Source organism: Rhinatrema bivittatum, chromosome 1 (genome assembly GCF_901001135.1).
Source record: "Rhinatrema bivittatum chromosome 1, aRhiBiv1.1, whole genome shotgun sequence".
Lineage (NCBI taxonomy): Eukaryota > Metazoa > Chordata > Amphibia > Gymnophiona > Rhinatrematidae > Rhinatrema > Rhinatrema bivittatum.
Genome location: NC_042615.1, coordinates 639,597,477 through 639,622,149, shown reverse-complemented (window position 1 = coordinate 639,622,149; position 24,673 = coordinate 639,597,477). Strand labels below are relative to the sequence as shown.

The window sequence follows — 24,673 nt, the reverse complement described above, 5'->3', positions numbered from 1 at the left end:
AGGTAGCGGCAGTGGCCAGAAAAAGCCAGTGCCAGGAAGCAAAGGGAGAAGGAAATGGAGGTAGGTTCCGGGGGAGAGGAATCCTCCAGCTGTCTCAGGGGCACAGCCTAGCCTGGAAAGGGAAACAGAGAACCTGTACCCTAAGGGAAGTTAGGGCAGGGGTGTTTGCGGGTGGACTGGAGAGCCGGGGGGGCTCAAACAGTGCCTTTGCTCCAGCACCTGTGTCAAGGGGTTAGACTGCTGGAGAGCGGGGGCAGGGTCATTTGTTCAGCTCCTGAGGGGACGGAGCCAATGTAACAGATTCAGCTACTCTGCTTTATAAAATTGCTTTGAGGAACCTCTTTCTCTCCGTGTTATCTTTGGGGGTTGGGGGACTGCTTCAACCCCACTCCATTCAAAGAGAACCCAGAAGCCCCGCAAAACCAGGGCCTGCGGAGACCTGAACCCAGGGAGTCCTGTGCGACTGAGGGACTCCAGGGATATCCAGGACTCGCGAGGGGCCTGAGCTGGAGGCAGCGGAGCGGCACCCAAGGCAGCACGGGCGGTGAGCCTTCACAATATATATATATATATATATATATATATATATTTATATAAAAAAGGGACCCAGGAAGCAGAGGGGGTGGGGGATTTTATTGACTGACTCATGGCTATTTTATGATAAATAATATATCTGATCACTCTTCTTTTTTTTTTTTTTTTTTAATGCTACACTTCTTTCAAATTCTGTCAGGGGTGTATGTAAACTTATGATCACAACTGTACTACCTTTATCAGAAGGCTTGGGGGAATCCTACATGGAGCGGCAGACTGGAAGAACCATTTGATCTTTTTCTCTTGTCATTACTTTGTTACTTTAAAATGGATGTAGACAGGGTAATGGCAGTCTAGAGAAAAGCTACCAAAGTAGTGTGACGGCTACATAAGAAGTGTCGTGCTGGGTCAAAGCAAGGTCCATTGAGCTCTGCATCCTGCCTCTTGACAGGTCAATCCGAATCACAAGTTCCCAGCCAGTCTCAAAAGTAGATCTATTTCTTGTTCACTCACAGGGATAGCAATAGGTTTTTTTTTAAATAGACCTGACTAATGTTTTATGGACTTTTTCCTCCAGGAACTTGCCAAATCTCTTTTAACCCCCACTTGGCTAATCACGTCCTTTGGCAACAGATTCCACAGCTTAATTGTGCCCAGAGTAAAAAAGTACTTTATAAAATGTATTTTAAATCAATTGATTGTTTCATGAAGTGTGCCCTTGTTTAGAGTATTAATTATCCATTCCACCCTACTCAATAGTTTTATAAACTTCTATCTTATCCCCTCTCAGACTTCTCTTTTTCAAGTTGAGGAGCCCTAGCCTGTGTAGCTTCTCACCATACCCTTTATCATTTTTATTGCCTTCCTCTATACCTTTTCTAGTTCCAAAGTTGTTTTTTTTTTTGTTTTTTAAGATGGGGGCAACCAAATCTGCACACAATATTCAAGGTGTGGTCATATCATGGCTTGATCCAGAGGCAATATGTTTTCTGTTTTCTTCTCCATTCCTGTTCGGATCATTCCTATTTGCTTTTTTGACTGCTTCTGTACACTGAGCTGAGGATTTCATTGTATTGCCCACACGGACTCCAAGGTCCTTTTCCTATGTGGTCATTCCCAATATATAAACTAGCATTGTGTACCTATAATTGGGATTATTTTTTTCTGTGTTCATCACTGCACTTTTCTACATTAAATTTCATCTGTCATTCAGATACCTAGTCTCGTGAGGTCCTTCTGCAATTCCTTATGATCTGCTGCTATCTACACCAGAAGTCCTATAAAATAAAACTTAGACCTAAATATGTATACAGTAGAGGAAAGGAAAGGCAAGGCAGGGGAATATGATAGAAACATTCAGATACCTTAAAGGTACTAAAAATGCACAAGAAGCAAACCTTTTTCAGATGATAGAATGCTCCAGAACAAAAGGTCATGGTATGAGGGTCCAAGATTGTAGACTCATGAGCAACTTCAGGAGCTATTTCTTCATGGAAAGGGTGGTAGATGCATGAAATGGCCTCCTCGGGGAGTTGATGAAGTTAGAAATTATGACAAAATTCATGGAAGCATGGGACAAACATAGAGGATTATTTATTATGAAAAATTGAGAAGAAAGCTGAAGCTCAGCTGGTCTATGGAACTGGACAGACTTCATAGATCTTGAGGTCCTTATTTGCCATTATATAATATGTTTCTTTGCCTCTGTCCCCTAGAATGATCTCCCTTTGCTTTATAGTTTTCTCAAAGTATGTGAGATTTTGTGACTGAAAATGTGAGCCTATTCTGAGGTGTACATTCTACCACAATTAAGATTACACTAAGAGCTCTGGAAAAGTTAAGTATATAGGGCCTAATTTTCAAAAGCATTTACACACTTAAAAAGGGGTTTTACATGTGTAAATGCACTTTCAGTGTAAGTGGGCTTTAGAATATTGCTACAATATATGCCATTGAATTGTCCTTAGGTTTTACAATGTAAGTGCACTTTGCGTGGGTAAATAGTTTTTGAAAAATGCTACAGTAGTATGTTACATTTACACATGTAAATCATTTTGAAAATGAACCCCATTATTTTCACACTGAAAATCAATTTTACAGTACATTGTTTAAAGATACCACACTAATTTAACTTTGTACAAGCAACTGAACCAAAAATTGCAGCATTAATATTAGTTACTGTTTAGTAAATACTCTTAAAGATGTACTTATGTACTCTAAGTATTGCCAAAGTAAGCACAGCAATCAGCAATGTTAACTCACTTAAAAATGTTGTCATTGCTTTTGAATTTTTGAAGGCTGCTCCCCTCTAATTCATCATAACTCCTAGGAGCAGCCATGTTGGGAATAATGTTACATGGAATGGAATCTAATTGCTTGTACAGCGTTTGATGATGATTGTGACAGAATAGTTAATATGGACCGACATGTGCAGTCAGTGTGAGATTGCAGAATTATTTACCTGTAACAGGTGTTCTCCAAGACCAGCAGGATGTCAATCCTCACAAGTGAGTGAGATCTGAAGCAGTGGCATAGCCAAAAATGACTTTTTTGGAGGGACCAAGGTTAACATGGGTGGGCAGTTGAAATACAGGTCTAGACCCTACTATTTGTACTGTTATCAATAAATAATGCCTTAAGAGTGCATCTGATAATGGATTTCTAAGTAGTTTCTTCATGAGAGATGCTTTAAAATATTTTAATTTTACTATTTCAAGCACTTACCAACATTAAAAAATACCTTAATCTATATTTAATTTATTTTACATTTATTGCAGTTTATAAATAAACTTCTGTTACTTTTTACATGATGTGTAACAGAAACATCAGAACCAGTTATGTAATAAAACAAACATAAATGTATTCTTTTACGAATCCTCTTTCCAGAAATGCAGAGCATATCATAACTATAGTAAAATAGCAATAATCATAATAATCATAAGAACTTAAGATTTGCAACAGGTGCAGAACAGAACTAGGACATGCAAAAAAAAAAAATATTCAAATGCTAGTGCCACCTCAGTGACAGCAAAACAAGCTCCCTCCAATGCCAAACATTTTGTGAAGTAAGACAAACCCCACCATCACCTAGAACCTTTCCATGCCATAGTATAACCGCAGTAATAGGCATATGAATCGTTTTTCTGACGATTTAAAATATCGTACGATATTTTCAAACTAGTCAGAAATCGGGGGCTCCCCGAAACCGATAGGAAAACCCCATGAAATTGTTCATGGGGTTCTCTTATCATTTTGGGGAAGGGCGGGAAAAATGGCACACAAAAACAACCCCTAAACCCACCCGACCCTTTAAAACACATCCTTTAGCTTCCCACCCCCCAAACTTTTTTAAAGTACCTGGTGGTCCAGTGGGGGTCCCGGGAGTGATCTCCAGCTCTCGGCCGTCGGCTGCCACTAATCAAAATGGCACCGATGGCCCTTTGCCCTTACCATGTGACAGGGTAGCCGTACCATTGGCCGGCCCCTGTCACATGGTAGGAGTAATGGACGGCCGGCGCAATTTATTTTATGTCATCTCGTTATCTTCCATGTGATTATCGTTATGCTAACTATTTCATGTTTTTTTTATAGTATTTAATGTTTATTATTACTATAACTTTCATTATATAATATTATTTCCCTTGTTAGTTGCATCCATTACACTTCTCTTGTTATGCCTTTACCCAGTTATACCCCCGTTTCTTCCACCCCCCCGTTACTTGTATTTCTTAGTTCCTTGTAAACTGATATGACGTACCCGCGAATGTCGGTATAAAAAAGTTGTTAAATAAATATAAACAAAACTGAACTGGAAAGCCTGAGAAACCAACCTCAGCCTCAGTGGACACTGGATTACTGAAGTAACAGCAAATACAAATATATAAGAAATGCACATTCCCAAAGATGGCATATTCCAATTGCTGAAAGTCAAAATAATTTTTTTTTTTTTTACCTTTGATGTCTGATCTTATTTTTCTAATCAGTTGGTCCTAGTCTTTGTTCCTCTTATCTATCTTTTCCTAATTCCTTTTTCAGGGTCTCTTATTTTTTCTGTTTCTTCTCTTTCCTCTTGTCTTCTTAACGCTAGCAGCCGCCACATGGCCATCGTCCCTGCCTTCTGGCCCCTTACTGTACCATAGACAAAATTATGCATTCGTTTTGTAAACATAGAAAACACCAAAACTGTCATTGGTATAATAAGGCCGCAGCTTTTATTTAACACATCATGAAAAACTTCCTTGGATACCCAAGCCGGTATGATGCCTCCACTGCTGACTGCCTTAGGGACCAAGCAAGGCAGCCTTACTCCATGGGCCCCCTGCCTTGTCCCCAAGCAAGGGGGCCCTGACCATTTCCGCACCCCCACCTTTTTAGCACTGCCCAAGGCACTGCTCTGCTACTACGCCATCCTGTGATGTCACCAGCACCACCTGCAATATGCCCAACTGGCCGGGTAACCGCCCCCTCCCTCTCAGCTGCGACATTAACCCCCAACAATGAATAACGCTTTGAACTGTACTAACTAACATAAGTATGCTGTCTGCTGAATATGTTAAACTGTCATAACAAGGTGTATGTCATCATATTGCAATCTTAGCATAATACACAGCGTTATTTCTCTCTTCGTGCATCCACTCTTTACAGACATTCTCAATTTTTAACACTAACTTAGTTCTTGGGGTGGGTGGGTTTCGCCGGCGTGCAATCAAAAAAGGGGCTCTCGGGCCTCCATCGCAGCCCTTTAAAGGGCCAATGATGTCATCAGCCGGTGCCGCCAATGCTCCCTCTATGCACTGCAGCCCGGGGCGGGGCTTAGTGCCGCAACCTCGCACTCGGGCGGGGAGGGGTGGGATTGTCCCGATCTTAAATCACGCACCGATGCTTCCTCACACGTTGCCCCGTGCCTCTCCTCTGCCCCCTTTTCATCGTGCCGCCGTCCACGGTGGGAGGCCAGTGCTTCGGTTAAGGGTGGGCTCTGGCCAGGAGGTTCAGGCCCACCTATTTCCTTCCTCCTTCATTCACATGCATAGATTCTCTCTCACATGCATTCTCTCAAATATACTTTCTCTCACTCAGGCTTCTACTCTTGCATGCTCTCACTCTCACATGCAGGCTCTCACTCGCAGGTTCCCACTCCCTCACACTCTTTAACCCAGGCTCCAATTCGTACACACAGGTTCCCACTCTTCACACGAAGGTTTCTACTTCCACACACACTGGCTCTCTTACATGCTCACTCCCACATATTGTCTCTCACACCAACGTGCTTTCTTTCATACATACACACACAGGCTCTCCACTCGCATGCTGTCTCTCATATACAGGCACAGAGGCTTCTCAGGCTTCTTACTCCCATACTCTCTCTCATACATATAACCAGGCTTCTCACTCACACACACACACTTTTCACACCCATGCTCTTTCACCTACAGGCACACAGATGCTTCTCACTCCTATTCTGTCTTTCTTACATACACATGCACACACTCTCTATTAGGGCCTCTCCCTCTCTTTTGGGCCTCCTTGCTGCAAGGCCTCTTCTCTGGCTGTGCATGTCAAGCTCTGTGACGGCACTGAAATAGTCATGACTCTCTTCTCAAGCCACGCGGGATGAGCTCCGTGACGGTCGGGCCATGCGGGAAGAGCTCCGTGACGGTCGGCCTCTTCTCGGGCCACGCGGGAAGAGCTCCGTGACGGTCGGGCCTCTTCTCGGGCCACGCGGGAAGAACTCCGTGACAGTCGGGCATCTTCTCGGGCCACGCGGGAAGAACTCCGTGACGGTCGGGCCTCTTCTTGGGCCAGGCCTCGGACTGTGTGGGATGTTTCGCGATGGCCCTGTATTGGGCCTCTCTTCTCAGGCGCCGGGTATCTCTGATTGGGTGGGCCAAGGCCCACCCAGGCCTGCCCATGGTTACATCACTGATAGGAAGGATCCTGAATCAGAATTGGGGAGATTGCAACCTATCTGCATACTTCTATCTGTCACGGTGTTTGACGCCAGAAGTCACTACAACCCACCTTAGGCCTGAGCTCTCTTCCCACACTCTGTGAGCAGCTGGCCAGATACTGGGGAGATTGCAGGCCTCTCTCTATTTCCCGTAGATCCACTACATTTTCTCTGCCTGATGTTAATCCTCCTAATCTTATTCCCTGCTGCAAACCACTACTAACATCAAGTCCACTTTCCCAATTCCTGTATTTTTGATCTCACCTGCCATTCTGTTATCTGCACTATCCACTGCTATTAAACTTTAAAGTTTTCTTCCTCTCATCCAGACATCTCTACTCTCCCTGACAGAATCTCATCCTTGTCACTGTCATCATACCTTGATGATTCTCCTTTTGGGGATATTGATCCCAATCCTGGCCCTCCAAGGCAATTTCTACCCAGTAGGTGCATATCAAAGCATTCCCCCTCAAATTTTATCACTATTCCTCTTTGCCCTCCCTCATCCCTTCCTTTCTCGTGCTCCCTGCGAGGGAGTTGATTGGGCCGTTAGATGATCAAGGGGTTAAAGGGGCAGTTAGGGAAGACAAGGCCATCGCAGAAAAATTAAACAAATTCTTTGCTTCAGTGTTTATTGAAGAGGATGTTGGAGAAATACCCATTCCGGAGACTGTTTTCAAGGGTGATGATTCAGGTGAACTGAACTAAATCACTGTGAACCTGGAAGATGGAGGGCCAGATTGAAAAACTGAAGAGTAGTAAATCACCTGGACTGGATGGCATTCACCCCAGGGTTCTGAAAGAACTAGAAATTGAAATTTCAGATCTATTTCAATTAATTTGTAACCTATCATTAAAATAATCTGTTGTACCTGAAGATTGGAAGATGGCCAATGTAACCCTGATATTTAAAAAGGGCTCCGGGGTGATCCAGGAAACTATAGACTGGTGAACCTGACTTCAGTGCCAGGAAAAATCATGGAAACTGTTATAAAAAATAAAATAATAACACATTTAGATAGACATGTTTTAATGAGACCACAGCCAGCATGGATTTACTCAAGGGAAGTCTTACCTCACAAATCTCCTACATTTTTTTTTTGAAGGGGTGAATAACGTGGACAAAGGTGACCGGTAAATGTGGTGTATTTGGATTTTCAGAAGGCGTTCGACATAGTCCCACATGAGAGGCTTCTAAGGAAACTAAAAAGTCATGGGATAGGAGGTGATGTCCTTTTGTGGATTGCAAGATGGTTAAAAGACAGGAAACAGAGTATGATCAAATGATCTGTTTTCACAGTTGAAGAATATAATCAGTGGAGTGCCAAAGGGATCTGTACTTGGACCAGTGCTATTTAATACATTTATAAATGATCTGGAAAGGGGTTCAAGTGAGGTGATCAAATTTGCGGGTGACACAAAATTATGCAGAGTAGTTAAATCTCAAGTGGATTGTGATAAATTGCAGGAGGACCTTGCGAGACTGGAAAATTGGGCTACCAAATGGCAGAAAAAATTTAACGTGGACAAGCGCAAAGTAATGCATATACAGAAAAATAATCCTTGCTGTAGTTACACAATGTTAGGTTCTATCAAGGAGTTGCCACCCAGGAAAGAGATCTAGGTATTATAGTGGATAATACATTGAAATCGTCAGCTCAGTGTGCTGTGGCGATCAAAAAAGCAAACAGAATATTAGGAATTATTAAGACGGGAATGGCAAATAAAATGATGGATGTCATAATGCTTCTGTATCTCTCCATGCTGAGACCGCATCTTGAATACTGTGTGCAATTCTGGTCACCGCACCTTAAAAAAGATATAGTTACACTGGAGAAAGTTCAGAGAAGGGCAACCAAAATAAGTGGCATGGAACCAGCTGCTCTATGAGGAAAGGCTAAGGAAGTTAGGGCTGTTCAGTTTGGCGAAAAGATGACTGAGAGGGGATATGATAGAGGTCTTCCAGATCATGAAAGAACTTGAAAAAATTAATGTAAATCGGTTATTTACTTTCTCAGATAATAGGACTAGAGGGCACTCCATAAGGTTAGCAAGTAGCTCATTTAAAACAATTAGAAAAAAATTCTTTTTCACTCAGCTCATAGATAAGCTCTGGAATTCATTGCCAGAGGATGTGGTACATACAGCGTTTAGAGCAACTGGGATTAAAAAAGTTTTGGTAAGTTCCTAGTGGAAAAATCCATAAACTGATGGTAATTAATAAGCAATAGTAGCTTGAGATTTATTTAATGTTTGGATACTTGCCAGGGACATGGATTGGCCACTGTTGGAAACAGGATACTGGGCTTGAGGACCCTTGGTCTGAGCCAGTATGGCATGTTCTTATGAGAATCTCCCCACCCCCCCCCCCCCCCCCCCCAATAACAACACACACACACTGCAGCAGCATTTTCATTATCAGTGGTAGCTCCAGGCTTCTCCTTCTCTTCCTTGGCAGCATGGTTACCGAGGCTCCCTCACTCTGCAGCACTGCACGTTTGCCGTATACAAGGCCAGGGATCCTGCTGGAACATGCTTCTGGTAAACAGGGCCTGCTTGAAATGCATTCACGACACCAGACAGCAGGCACTTTGGCTGCTTTTGGGGTGAGGAGGCAGTACTTGAAATATGGCATGGGTGGCACTGGAGGGGTGAACACTTTTACTGGTGGAGGATGGGACTTGAAACACAGCATGTGCTTTGGCCCATACTGGCTTTCAGCAGTGGCTGGAAGCCTTGACACAATCTGGAGCAGCTTCTTAATCAACCTAAAATTAGGGTGACTATTGGTTTAAACTGATTGTCACCTTTGGAAAATTCTAGGAATTTATGGGCAAAAATCAGTTTAAACTGAAAATGAAGGACCCTATTGATGCTTCATAAGTCGGGTTGATAGCTCTGATGCCTACAGCCCTTTATTGGACTAAAGAAATAGTTGCTTCACTTGTTGCTGATAGGAAACAATCTGCTGATTTTTAGTTCTGTTTGTTAATAGATTAGTATTACTGCAGGGAGGAGGCGTGTTGGTAGATAATAGACCTTTGAGCTGACTGTCCTTGGGTTAACTACTATAGAGCGAATCTCAAAACAGTCTAGTGCCCAAGGTCTCAGCTATTGCTGGGATAGATTGTGCTGTAGGTTCTTGCTCTGTGCTTGTAAATTCAGGAATGCAACAGCCTTAATAGCGTTCTTATTTACCATTAATTTAAAAAACAAAACAAAAAAAAAACAAAAAACACCCAAACCTCCCATATTCCATCTTCAGAGTAACAGTGAAATTACTTCAGCGTTTGGGTGTAAACCTGGGAACACATATCTGTAATTACTCTGTGTCACATTATATCTATTTCATTTCTTGTTTTATAAACCTTTGTTTTCCTTTGAATATTTCCTCATTCCAGCTGGTATTTTAAAAACTGTCAGATGTGCTTTTTTATGTTTTTATAGAGTCCTTAAAGTCTTTGTGGGAAGGAGTGAGGGAATGTTTTGACACGTAGACACATAATTAGCTGAACGCCTCTGCCATGGTTACAGATGAAGCAAGAGAAATCCTGTTCAGATATTGTTTGCTATGTTCATTTTGTTAAAATTGGCCCTAATACCTCCATAATTAGTTCCTGACAGCCAATGATTTCACCTGCGGTTTTCCGCTTGCAAGGGCAGGGATGGAGAAGGCTGATTTTAAATCACCGAGTGAGTACAGTTTGTAAACATGACAGAACCTGTTAGGGTCATTCTGGAGAGGCTGGATCCCTTCTCAGTGCTTTGGTTTAAACTGTCATTTTCATAGTCGGACCCTACCAAATCACATTTAGCTATTGTTTCCACTGCTTAGCAATAATATCGTAAAGAATTTTAGGAGTAGCACAGTGGCACAATTTAAATAATGGGAATTTTATTCAGGGTGGCGCTAAAATAATTTTTATTATAAAAGCAAAAAGTAGAAAGACTGAAACTTTGCAATTTATGAATTGCAGTGAAGGTCAGGGAATAGTTTGCTATTCCTGTTGCGCAACAGTTTGTTATTCCAGCATTTGCTATGAACTTGGTAAAAACTGTAGCTGAACAGGTAACATTTATTTATTTAACATTGTTTATTGCCTGCTTTCTGGAAAGATCAAAGAGTGCAGACTAATATTCATGAAATAAATACAGGTTTACACAATAAAAAAAACCATGAAAAGACAACATAGGCAAAACAACCATATAATAAACTTGTGACTACACTTCTGCAAATTAAAGAAAAAAAAATCAAAATATTTGTAATTAAATGCAAATTCTCAGCTGGAATGGGTGAAACTGCTCCACAGTGGAAATCTTAAAAACTCCCTGGGTCAATTACAAGCTCCTCTTCATTTCACAAGAGAGAGACCCTCTCAGTTGCATCAGAGAGCAGATGGATGTAAGGTACTCTGTTTTTACAATCCAGTGCTCTTCAGTTTATCATTTGATCCTCTTCCTGTTACTCAGTTTAAAGCCCATGTTTTCATCTTAAAGAATGGTGTATGAGAGAACATTTCTCAGATCCTATATCCCCCTTGCTCTACAAAGGGGTCTGTGCTGTGAAATTCAGAGATGCACAAAACATTTTGAAAAGGCGTAAAATTCTTACTGGGCAGGGTTGAAAAGTCCCAAAGGTGGCTCAGCTATTTTTCTGTGGCATTAGAAATATGCTTCTTGGCTAGCTGATAGTATGTCATGTGTATGATCAAGGGATTTTGCAGGATTGAGGCCTGAATATTTTCTTATTCATCTTTCCTGTCGTTGACCCAAAGCCTTTGCAATCATTAGCTTGTAATTAATTTAGGAATATCAGACAACTCATTTATTTTTTTTTCTGTATATACCATCTACTTCCATGCTTTTGGCTCCACATTTTTTTTTAAAGTAGTGCACAGCAGATTACAAAAATACTGGTGAGTGGTAATATTGCACATTAATGTTACCTATTTATTTGAAGATCAGATGTACAGATGCAATGTACAGCCATCAAGTTTATAGAAAGTTGGGTTTCGGTAGTGCATTCTGTTGATGATCTTGCCAAGAGATTGCAGTACATCTGCTCCTCTCCTTTTCTTTGTTGTAATAATCTAGCTGCTGATATTTTCTCTGGCTCCATTTCCTGAAATTCATGCCTCTTTTCTTAAATGGCCTTAGAAGTGATTAAATTGGTAAAGTGGCAGAGTTATCCAGTATGCCTTCACTTTTACGAGGCTCTCATAAGTTGTCACCTGACTTCAAGATCCAGCAAAAGCCTATTGTAAATCTCCTTTATTGAAACTGCTTGCAATAGTGCAAGACTACTGCTGTGAAAATAATATAGCTGAAAGTTGTTTCTAAATATCTGCTGAAACTGGATGTTATCCAAATTTAACACAACAAAGTTTGATCGGATCTGATACATAGATTATCAGCTGTTAAAGAGGTAAAACATGGATTTAGAAGGGACAAACACCTGAAGGATGCTTTTAAGTATTTTTATTGCATGCATGCTGGCAATTTCTGACATTTTGCAGTCTTGTTATAATCCTTTTTTGCCTTCCTCTCTTATCTTTTCTCTTTTTGTACAGGTGATTTCTATTCACTCATTTCCAAGCTGCTAGGCGAAAGGGAAGATGTTGTGCATTTGCATAAATATAATCCCACAGAAAAGGCAGAGTCAGATCTTGTAGCCGAGATTGCTAATGTAGTCCAAAAGAAGGATCCTGGTTGGTCGAATGCCAGAGATCGTGCCGGGAGGGCCGATCCTGTTCTTGTCAGAGACAGGATTCACAAGTTCCACCAGCTAGAGTCTACCTTGAGGCCAGCAGGGGGCAGGCTGTCCTCACTGCAGCAAGCTGAGTCTCATGCAGGGGGCCACTGGGAGAAGGAACATGCAGGAGGTGGGTTTAGGAATTCTTTCTTGGTCATGAAATGCTAATAAAGGCTCTGATCCACATTAGCTGAATCTGAAGGGAATGCCAAGAAAGTCTGAAATGCCCTGCTGTAAATGCACAGTTCTGCGCACACAGTCAAAAAAATTTTTTTGTGCTGAGACAACTGTGCTTGGGGTAAAAAAAAAAAAAAGTACATTAATCAAAACAGATTTTCAGTATATGGGCTGATGAATTGGGATCAGCTTTTTGTGGTGATATCCTATCCTGATCAGTGCTGTTTCTCTTAAAAAGTCTGAGAAAAGTGGTATTAAATCTAAACATTAGACTTGGGCAAAGGACCTTACATGAGGTTGGTCTTCACTTTTTGCATCTGACAAAAATTTTAGGAAGCAACAAAGCTTGTAAGTTTCATTAAATGGCATGGACATCCTGCAGTCCTTTTCCATGACACTAGCTTTTCTCTATTTGTGGTAGTCTTTTCAATTCAGATTATAAGTCTGACTGAACATCCCTGCAGCACCCTGTGGGAATTCTTATTTGAGTTGATGTGTTAGAGATAAAAGCTTTTATAAGCTTTGTGTTGTTTCAATATAAATTATCATCCAGACTGGAAACACGCCTCGTTGCTTCTGTAGCATTATCCAAATAGTCAATAGTTATTAGATTAATTTTTATTTTCAATGGTTCCTATAATTAGGAGGCCATGACTCATTCCCTTCAGGTTTCTATGATGGCAAACCGTAATGGTGTTCTTGTTTTAATTGTGTTGTGGTCTTTTGATATGACTTTGTGCAGGCTTGTTTGCTAATGTGGACAGCCAGATAATGCGACGTGTGAAGTTTGAGTCTCCTTAAAGTCACTGCTCTGTAGGTACAACCGTGCTGGGTTTAAGCATAGGCAACCTAGGCATGTGTTTAGGTTGCCAAATTCTGAAGGTGCCTAGAAAAACTGGGATTCCGCCTGCTGCTTTCTGATTTCCAAGGGAGAACCCCCCCCCCCCCCCCACACACACACACCCCCTCAGTGTTCTGTGTACGGGTACTGTAATCTTAAATCAGACCCTGTGCATGGCAGGCATCTGTGCATGGGCTACAGCAGAGGCTGTACTCCTAATACCCAGCACGCAACCTGATGCTTCCAAATGCGCCTTCACCTAAAATATCAATTGTTCTCAACCTGCCATTGTTTTTCCCTTTTGCAAAATTAACAAACAGCAGCTTCTGCTTACCTGTGAGCAGGGCTGGCATGTCCATTAGGCGAACCAGGCTGTCGCTTATGGCACTGACCCTTAGGGGGCGCCAGAGAGCAGCCATGTGATGCTGCGAGCAGGATATCACTCGCGGCAAAGAGGAGTAGAGATTCATTGGGCTGCGAGCAGCACGCAAATGAGGTAGGAATCGGGGCAAGGTGGGGGTGGCAAGACCCGGGGGGGGGGGGGGGGGGGGCGCAAGGCAGAAGTCGCTTAGGGCGCCTACTACCCTTGCACCGGCCCTGCCTGTGAGGAAGTGCTTTGGTCAATCCAAGGAATTCTGTGCAGTAGGATAAAAAAAAAAAGTTTTTCTAGATCTCTGTGTTAGTTAATTTGAATGGAAATCTAGGGAAGCAATGAAATAGAGAGAAGCCCGCATGTTTAAGACACAGAAGGCAACTTATTCCCCATATCATTCCCTCCCTCCCCCAACCCAAAAAATGTTTACTTTCAGCAATTAAAATGTAAGTATTGGAAACCTGGCATTTATTAATGAGAGAAAGTATATAAGAAAAGTTTGGTTTTCTGAGCTAGTGAGCATTGGAGAGTGGGGAAAATGCTGAATCCAAGTTGCAGGCAATTCATGTCTTATTGCTGCTAGTCGGGACCACAAAACAATAGTAGTGCCTGAAAAGTCTCAGCACCACAGAACACACATTTCAAATGAGGATCAACTATGTAAATTTAAAATCGCGAAGAAAATAAGTATTCCAAAGTAGTTTGGGACACCTGCCACCTCTCATTGAATCTTTAGCTCAGATCATTTGAAAACCCAGCTGAGGGTCATGGCTACATTTCTGTAGCGATGCATACAGGCTGATGCAATAAGACCTGCGTTGAAATCCACACTGATCTATTTTTGTCATGTGCGGGATGTAATAACAGCCACGTATGCTAATTAGATGTGCGCATAAAATCCAGGCACACCAAACATATGCACCATATCATGCGCAGAAACACGTGCTCATGGCCCTGTGTAGTGAATCATGCTAGCATATCCACAGAGAAAACCGCATGAACACCCCCGATTGATTCTCTGGGCGAAAGCCTTTCTTTTTCAAAAAAATGAATGCTAATGGTCCAGAAGTTGATGTGAAGGTTTGTAGAGCAATATCTAACTCCTTCATTTATTTATTTATTTATTTAAAAGTTTTTATATACCGCACAATGGATAAATATATATCCGTCTAGGCCAGGGGTGGGCAATTAATTTTCCCATGGGGCCGCATGAGAAATTGGGATGGTTTTAGAGGGCCGGACTAATATAATTAACTCAGTTCTCAATAGCCCTACTTATGAAAAGACAGCAGTTTACCACCAATGTATGTCCTCTGAGAAAACACAACAAATAAGACCGATACAAACGCTTACATGCTAGCAAAATATCTCATCTCGGTAACAGACACAGAACCGACCTAACATACTCCCAGGATCTGTAGTAATGCACATAAACTAATCCGCACACAGTTACACCTGTATTATGGAATACACTCAAACAGGAGCAACCCTATCTATGAAAAGGCAACACTACAAATATTACATCAGACCCTAAACACCAATACACCTCTTATTAGGAAAACAGAACTAACAAGCAGCTATAGATCCCCAAACAGAAATAATTGTAAAACTATACTAATAAGCAGAATAAATGTTTCTAAACAGCTATGAACAGAATAACATCCAACAATTAAAAACTCATAAAAACTATTAAACATTCTCCAAACACCAATAAAATATTTCAAAAAAGCAGACATCACACAATTAAAATGGCAGTCAAGAAAAATAAACTTAAACCCACCTTTACTTACCCCCTCCAGCAGCTCTCCTACTCCCCTTCCCTGCAGGCCATGGCACACACCAGAAGCAGCAGTAGAAGCTAAGCTCTATACTTATGGTCCTCTTCCTTAGTGCCCATGTCTCTCACACACACACCATACCAGTCATGCCCCCATGACCAGTTTCTGTCTCTCACACACCAATCATCTCCCAAACAGTCTTTGGCACACACACATCAGTCACCTTCCTGAACAGTTTCTCTCATGCCATACACACACACACACACACAGACACACACACACACAGGCTTCCCACTCCCGTGTTCTACTTGCATATATGGTCTTCTCACTCTCATAATCACTTTCTCTGTCTCTCTCTCACACACACACACACACTCACTCACCAGTCTCTCACTCCCATGCTTGTTCTCTCCACATGCACAGGCTTCTCATTCCCAAAATCACTTTCTTTCTCTCTCTCACACACACACACACCAGTCTCTCACTCCCATGTTCTCTTTCAGATATACCGGCTTCTCCCTCCCATGATGTGTCTCACACACACCCGGGTTTCTCACTCCCATGCTCACTCTTCACATGCACAGGCTTCTCATTCCCATAATCACTTTTTCTCTCTCTCTCACACACACACACACACACACACACACACACACACACACACACACACACACACCAGTCACCTGATCTCACTCATGCATACACACACACACAGGCTTCCCACTCCCAAGTTCTCTTTCAGATATACAGGCTTCTCCGTCCCATGCTGTCTCACACACACCCAGGTTTCTCACTCTCATGCTCACTCTCTTCACATGCACAGGCTTCTCATTCCCATAATCACTTTTTCTCTGTTACACACACATACATACACACACACATACACACCAGTCTCTCACTCCCATGCTTGTTCTCTCCACACGCACAATCTTCTCATTCCCATAATCACTTTCTTTCTCTCTCTCACACACACACACACACACACACACACACACACACTCACCAGTCTCTCACTCCCATGTTTTCTTTCAGCTATACAGGCTTCTCCCTCCCGTGATGTGTCTCACACACACCCAGGTTTCTCACTCCCATGCTCACTCTTCACATGCACAGGCTTCTCATTCCCATAATCACTTTATTTCTCTCTCTCTCACACACACACACACACACACACACACACACACACACACACACCAGTCACCTGATCGCACTCATGCATACACACACACACAGGCTTCCCACTCCCAAGTTCTCTTTCAGATATACAGGCTTCTCCCTCCCATGCTGTCTCACACACACCCAGGTTTCTCACTCTCATGCTCACTCTCTTCACATGCACAGGCTTCTCATTCCCATAATCACTTTCTCTCTGTTACACACACACCAGTCTCTCTCATTTCCATGCTCACTCTCCACGTGCACAGGCTTCTCATTCCCTGAATCACATTCTCTCACATTCACACACACCAGTCTTTTTCTCTCACACACACAGTCACCTTACCAAGCAGTCTCTCTCTCTCTCATGCATGCACACTCACCCAGGTTTCTCACTCCCACAACTCCAGGCTTCTTATGCTCATGCTTTCCCACATACCCAGACTTCTCACTTCCATGCTTTTTCTCTCACACACACACACACATCAGTCACCTCCCTGACTAATGCCTCACACTCTCACATACACATCAGTCATCTCCCTGAGCAATCACTTTCATTGTCTCTCACATACACACACACATCAGCTCTCTGACCACTCAATCACACACAGGCTGGCTGGCTGCTTCTCACTCTCTCTTACTCACTTCCTCTTCCCTACATATGTCACGGAGTTTTTTTGCCGGTCCGCGGCGCGCGCTCCCGGTCTCTCCCGCTGCCGTTGCCGCTGGGCTGTCAGCACGTTCAAGCCCAGTGGGAACGGCAGCGGTGTTGGAAGAAGCTGTGGCACCCGCGGCTGGCCTTTTCTTCTTCCCGCGCCTGCCCCCCTCCCGTGACCCGAAACAGGAAGTGATACACGGAGCGGTGCGCGGGAAGGAGAAAGAGCCGTGCCGCGTCGGCTGCAGCATCGGCCCCCGAGCAATTGAACCAGCCGGCAATCGAGAAAGGAGTCAGCAGCATGAGCCCCCGCAGGCCAAGAAAGAAGAATCCCTTCGGCCGCGGGAGGCTCAAAAAAAACTCCGTGACATATGTAGGAAAGAAACTCGAGCGAAGACACGCTGCCCGATTGGCCGGTGCTGGGCAAGGCTTGCCCAGCACCGGCCAATCGGACAGCGTGCCTTCGCTCGAGTCACTCCCTCCCCCCCCCCCCCCCCCCGGACGCTGTAAAAAAACAAACCAGTTCATTCTCCGCTCCCTCGCTCCCCGATTGGCCGGCCAATCGGGGAGCGAGGGAGCGGAGAATGAACTGCTGCCTTCCCTCTGCAAGGGAAGGCAGCAGTTCCTCATTCCCCGTCTGCTCTCAGCAGTGGGCGGGCCGGATTCAGACCGTAGGCGGGCCGGATTCAGCCCGCGGGCCGCCCCTTGCCCAGGTCTGGTCTAGGCGGTTTACACATGGTCAAGACATACATAATTTAAAATACAAACAATTGTTAAGATTAATTGAAAACATGATATTATACAAATTATTGTAGCTAGAAAGCTTGGATAAATAAGTAAGTTTTCAGCGATTTTTTAAAATCTCTACGGTTAGAAGTTAGTCATGATCAGACTCTGGCCACTAGCATATAGTTATAATGTAAACCGGTGTGATTTGTATTCTTACAAGAACTTCGGTATAGAAAAATTAAAAATAAATAAATAAATAGCAAGAGTTTGAAATGCAGATCAGCGATTCTGTCTCATTGAGAAGCTGCCTTCTCTCTACTAGTTGCATCCACTGCTTGGCTGACTTGCAAAGGCATAAAAAAAAAACTGCTCTCCAGGCTGGTGCTTTCACTTAAGTCCTGCCCTGACTCAGGTGCTAAGAATCTGCATTAAAAGTCTCCTCACTGACCTGATTTCCCTGGTAGCACGGCTCCCTGCATTGCTCGTGAATAGATAATCACCTCCTTTACATGCCATTAGCATCACTCGCGCAGAAAAAAACATGGGTCGGTAAGCACGCTTGTACACGCTTTTTTCCCCACGCACAAAACCCTTATTACATACCCATAAAGGGCTTTGTGCTGGAAAACACGGGTACAGACCCGCGGCAGCTTCAGGGCACTTTATTACATCGGCCCCTTAGTGAGCTAGCAGGTCTCCATTTGACCTTATTCCCAAAACTTGCAGCAGAGATCAGAAGCAAAGCATAAAACTTCTGAAGTAGAAATTCAGGTCAGTAGTGGCGTGCCCCAGGGATCTGTACTAGCACCAGTGGCATGCAATTCATTCATTAACAATAAGACTGTGAAGAATTGCAGGGGGACCTTACAAGACAGGGAAACTAAGCATCCAACCTGAACACAAAATTTAATGTGACCAGAACAAAGTGATACAAATAGAGAAAAATGCTGGGTTCCACTCAGGTTAAGGATGATGGAGTTGTGGACAGCAGTGGCGTAGCCAGAATTGATTTTTTGGGTGGGCACAAGGTTAACATGGGTGGGCTGTAGGCATGCAGGTCTGAGACCTACTAGTTGTTTTCTTATTGATAAATAATGCCATATACTGCACCCTAGAATGGCTTAAGTATTTTGCACCAGCCATTATGTGTCATGTATGAAACTTTAAAATAATTTCCTTCAATTATTTCAAGTATAGAAAACAATCAGATCCAATCATGTAATAAAACAAAAATTAATGTATTCTTTCATGAACCGTCTTTGCAGAAACCCAGAAATCTTCATAAATACAATAAAATATAATTAATCATCAGAACAGGTGCTGCGCAGAGCTAGGGCAATTCACATTACAGCTAACATGAAAAAAAAAATTCAAATTCTGGTGTCATCTCAGCAAAAAATAACCCTCCACTGCTATTTTGTGAAGTAACGCAAACTCTTGCATCTAGAACCTTGCCAAACAATCACAGCACTGAATCTCAGAATTCAAACAGCAACCTTATGAAAAAGCAGCAATGCAAATACTACACCAGGCCCTAGAACATTAATACATCACCTACTGGAATAACAGAACAAGCTGGACTACTACTACAGAGAAACTATATGCTAGAAATACTGCATTTCTGTCACACACAGGCAAAACTGAGACCGACACTTACCTAATATAGAAATAAGAGACTATAAATTAGAAACAGAAACATGCAGATAAAGCCAAAATACAAAACCTGAGAAACTAAAATGTCTGAACGGTGGTATACTTGAGAGCAAAATTCAAAAATATAAGAAATGCACATTCCTAAAGATGACATATTTAAATTGCTAACATCTGAAAAAAAAAATATATATATTTTTTTTTTTCACCTTTGTTGTCTGATCTTTGTATTTTTTTAATCAGTTGGTCCTGGTCTCTTTTTCCCATTTTTTCCCTTGTCGCTCATTTCCTAATTCCTTTTCAGTGTCTTTCTTCTACTACTGTCTTCTTCCCGTCCACACACACACACACACACACACACACACACACACACTTTCTCTCACAGACTCCCTCACACACTCAAACTCTCACTCTCATATGCTCTCCCCCTGCCTCAAGCTCACATTCTCTGCAGACAAAAATACAAGGTCTCACTTTCTCACCCCTCCCCAGGCTTATATTCTTATGCACACACAGACGCACATCCAACCACCCATTCTCACCCACACACACACACACATTCAAGCACCCATTCTCACCTACACACACACACACATTCAAGCACCCATTCTCACCCACAAATTCAAGCTTCCATTCTCACACGCAAATTCAAGCTTCTATTCTCACCCACATACATTCAAGACTCTATTCTCACTACCATACACACCCAGGCTCCGATTTTCACCCACACACACACCAAGGCTCCCATTCTCATCCACACATACACATTCAAGCCTGTGCACAGTTTCTGCTTCCTCCCCCCAGAGCAGGAAGATCAGTTGGCCTCTCCTGCTGCCACCGGACTCCTGCTATCTTCGGGCCGTTCGGCCGACCGATCTTCCTGCTGGGGGGGAGGAAGTGGAAGCTGTGTGCGGCGCTTCCGCTCCTCCCCCCCAAACAGGAAGATTGGTCGGCCATATGGCTGCAGGACCGCTTCCCCATGTGTGCCGTGATGGTGCGCCAGGCCTGGGTCCTCCTCTTCACTGTTGCGGGGATGGGATCCCGCGACAGCCTTGCAGTTCCGGTGCCAGTTGGGTGGGCCTGGGTCTAAATTGGGTGGGCAGCTGCCCACCCAGGCCCACACCACTGGTGGACAGTACATTGAAATCCTCAGCTCAGTATGCAGCAGCAGCAGCAGCAGCCAATAGAACATTAGAAATGATTTGGTATGGAATATAGAATAATACTGAGAATATCATAATGCTTCTGTATCGATTGATGATGCAGCCAGACCTTAAATATTGTGTAAAGTTCTGGTTTCCCCCATCTAAAAAAAAAAAAAAAGATATAGGAAAACTAGAAAAGGTTTCAGAGAACATGTTTAAGGGAACAGAAGGGCTTCCTTATGAAGAAAGACTTGACAGGATAGGGCTCTTCAGCTTGGAGAGGAGACATCTGAGAAGGGATTTGATCAAGGGTGATAAAATCCTGAATGGTGTGGAACGGGTTATTTACCTTTTAAATAGTTCTAGAACTAGGGGATATTCCCTGAAACTAAAAGGTGGCAGATTTAAAACTAATATAAGAAAATATTTTTTTTGGTTTACCTACAATAGAAGTGTGGAATTTGTTGCCAGATGATGTGGTCAAGGTTATTATATAGCTGAGTTTAAAACAGTTTTGGACAGTTTCTAGAGACAGGTGCATTAACAGCTATTGGCCAGGCAGACATGGGGATCGCCACCACTTACTTGTGGGAGTAAGCAACAGGGAATGGATCTGCCTGGTACTTCCAAGCAACGCAGACCTGACCACTGTTGGAGAGGATGCCAGACTCGGTGGACTATTAGTCTGACCCAGCATGGCATGACTTATGTGCGGGCTGTGCACCAAGACCCTAACATGCAAGCTAAAGAAGTCTCCAGATGACATTGAGTACTTGCTAAAATTAGCACATTGCCTGCATGTAACTAAAGGAATGACATATATGTGAAACCCCTGGGCGGATTGACTCCCATAGACTATACCCAGGGGCACATAGGAAATGAGATGGATCCTACCTGCTTAGTTTCTCCACGGATACCATTTACATATCTGAGTTCTAGGGCTTCCTGGGGGGGGGGGGGGAAGCTTAGCTCCATGGCCCTTTTGCATTAAACACACACTGGCCGATTCAATAAAAACGCAGGAGAGCAGACGAGCGGCTACTCGCCGGTGCGTGCGATTCAGTATGTAAATTAGGTGGTGCAGTAGAAACGGGCAAAAGGTGCTTTGCTCCTTTTGACCTGGAGTGGCGGCTGTCAGCGGGTTTGACAGCCGATGCTCAATTTTGCCGGCGTCGGTTCTCGAGCCCTCTGACAGCCACGGGCTCGGAAACCGGACGCCAGCAAAATTGAGCGTCTGGTTTTCGGCCCGACAGCCGCTGGCCCAATTTAAATTTTTTTTTTCACCTTTTACACCCTTCGGGACCTCTGACTTAATATCGCTATGATATTAAGTCGGAGAGTGCACAGAAAAGCAGTTTTTATTGCTTTTCGGTGCACTTTCCCGGTGTCGGCAGAAACTAGCGCCTACCTTTGGGTAGGCGCTAATTTCTTAGAGTAAAATGTGCGGCTTGGCTGCACATTTTACTTACTGTATCCCGTGCGCATACTTAATAGGGCCATCAACATGCATTTGCATGTTGAGGGCGCTATTAGGTGCCGTGGGTTGGATGCGCGTTTTCTGCCCCTTACTGAATAAGGGGTAAGGGAAAACGCACGTCCAAGGGTAGGTTAACAGTGTGCTCCGTCGGAGCGCACTGTACTGTATTGGCCTGACAGTAAAAGTCTCTTTTCCTTCTCTGTACACAGAACTGATAATAGTCACTTTTGCATCCAAAAATCACTCTGAGAAGCAATGTGGTTTCCAACTTCTTTACTAAGGGTTGATTAGAAGACTGAAGAATATTTACAGCACTCAAATCAGATTTCAAATAAAGTCAAAGAATAATTAGGCAGAAGAAAGATTAATAAATTTGTGACCTCACTTTTCTAATAAGATCTCTGATTCTCTATGGAAGCAAATTTCCTTAACATGTGATCTTCTTTTTACAGTTATTCAGATTGAAGATAGTTCAATCCTCCTTCCATTCCCAAATCTATCACCACATCTCCCCACTGTAGAATGGTTAGAATAAAGTCCCAATAATTTATCAGAACATAATTTCCAACTCTCATACCGTTCCTGAAGTTGTCTTTAATATTTTAGATCTCCTTATGAAAGAACCAATGGGGACTCTCCTCTTAAGGGTCAGCAGTTAACAATGTTCTCAGAAACCTTTGGCTCCTTCCCTGCAGCAAGGGAGAGGACTCTACTTGCTCAAATGTGACCTTCTCTCATCAGGCTCTTCCTAGGTGAGACACCTCTTCCCAAAAGAATGGAAACTGAGTTCCCTGGTACCAAGGGCACTCAGTTCCAGGTGGAACAAAAATAGACTTTCACAAAAAGGGTAAAACACAAAAAAAGAGACAGGAAGGGTGGAAAAAACTTCCGTGCCTCAAAGATGAGATACTTACTGATAGAAAAAGCAACTGAAGGTTGAAACTCCTCTGAATCAGGTCACCAACAAATCTGTACTCTGCAGGAGTGCTAGAACACTGCCAGAGTCTTCCCTACACCTTGGTCTAACCTTGCACAGGGACATCCCAATTCTGTGTGAAGGGGTACCAAAGCTCTCACGGGGAACACTTCAAAATACAGACAAAAAGAGTAAACACGGCTTCAAATACGTTAGTCTGACTAGCTGGTTTTAAGGGAAAGACACACTAGCTTCTCTCACTCATTAAATTACAAAATTTACCAAACCCCAAGGCAGAGAGCTCCTACCTCCAGGAGGTCTAATCAAAAAATCCCACAACCTAAAATGGTGCCAAGTGGTGAAAAAAGGATAAGGCAACACCAACTCATTCCTCCCACATGGGAGAGCAAAATCCAACCCACGGTTAAATAAATCTATCTGAACCTCCCCAGCTGGCTAGTGCGTTCCTTCTGGTGAGGAAACCAAGGGTTCCTTACATATGCAAATTAGGCATTAGAGGGCATACAAGAAACAGTGTGGTATACTAAAGCCTAAATTTTAAAACCCATCTCAAAGCAGGTGTTAAATATTTGTATGCCTCCAAGGCCAGTACACTAACATTTAAAACTGGGAGAGGCCCTAGCCTTGAGGCTAACCTTGACCCTCATCACATATATACCCCATGATCATGGAGACATAGTGCTCCGATAACCCTCTACTCCACAACAGAGCCATTCCCAAGGCCACAGTGCCCTGAATCCCCACCCACCCAAAACACAAGTATCAGAGGGCTAACATGAATCAAAGCACTCCCTCTCTACAAGTACAATGGCACATAAAAATGTAGTGCATCACTTAAGTGATTTTTTATCATGTGCAGACAAAAGGGATGAGTTTTTTTTTTTTTTAATGTTTTACTGCATCAGCCTCTAAATGTGAGAATTCAAGAACCTGGTCACTCGGGTCATCCATATTTTCATACAATTCTGATAAGGTGGTGATTCTAGAGTTCTGAGCCACACTATAAGTGCATAGTTTGGTAGAAGGTAGGAGGTGTATCGAGGCTATTATGCAAATTTATCTTGATTTGAAAAATTACATGGTTATGAATCAGAAAAAAAAACCCCCCAAAATGAAAACCCTGCAGAACTAATACTGGTTACACTTCAAAGAAAAACATTCCTTCGTGATGTCAAGGGATATTATGAAAGCAAAAACTGGGATGTCAGCAAATCTGACTATCCAGTTATATAATTAATTTTTAGGTACTTATCTTAATTTATAAATAGTTACTCAAGTAAATTTGACATCATTTGCATAATCTAACCAGACTTGGCATGAAAATCTTTCTTTCACTGGAAACAACCAGCTCAACCACTGCTTAAAGAAATTAAGTATTTTTTATTTATTTATTTATTTATTTGTTTGTTTGTTTTTAGCTTTTTAGGAGTTTAATATAAGTAACTAATGAAATGTATTTTCTTTGAATGTTGACCCGATTTGTATTTGCACTTGTGCTAGCCAGACACATAGGTAGACCAGTTTAC

The 24,673-nt window shown here is 42.9% G+C and overlaps 1 protein-coding gene across 3 annotated transcripts in view; it reads left to right on the top strand.

Moving 5' to 3' along the window:
• Positions 1 to 24,673, top strand: part of PAM (peptidylglycine alpha-amidating monooxygenase) — a 780,628-nt gene that overhangs the window by 615,501 nt on the left and 140,454 nt on the right. For 2 of the 3 annotated variants that reach the window (XM_029572646.1, XM_029572664.1), the window contains exon 16: positions 12,052 to 12,363. The exons of the other annotated variant lie outside the window; for it this stretch is intronic. In XM_029572646.1, coding sequence (XP_029428506.1) covers positions 12,052 to 12,363 — 312 coding nt within the window. The remainder of the gene's footprint in view (positions 1 to 12,051; positions 12,364 to 24,673) is intronic. 3 annotated transcript variants of the gene reach the window in all.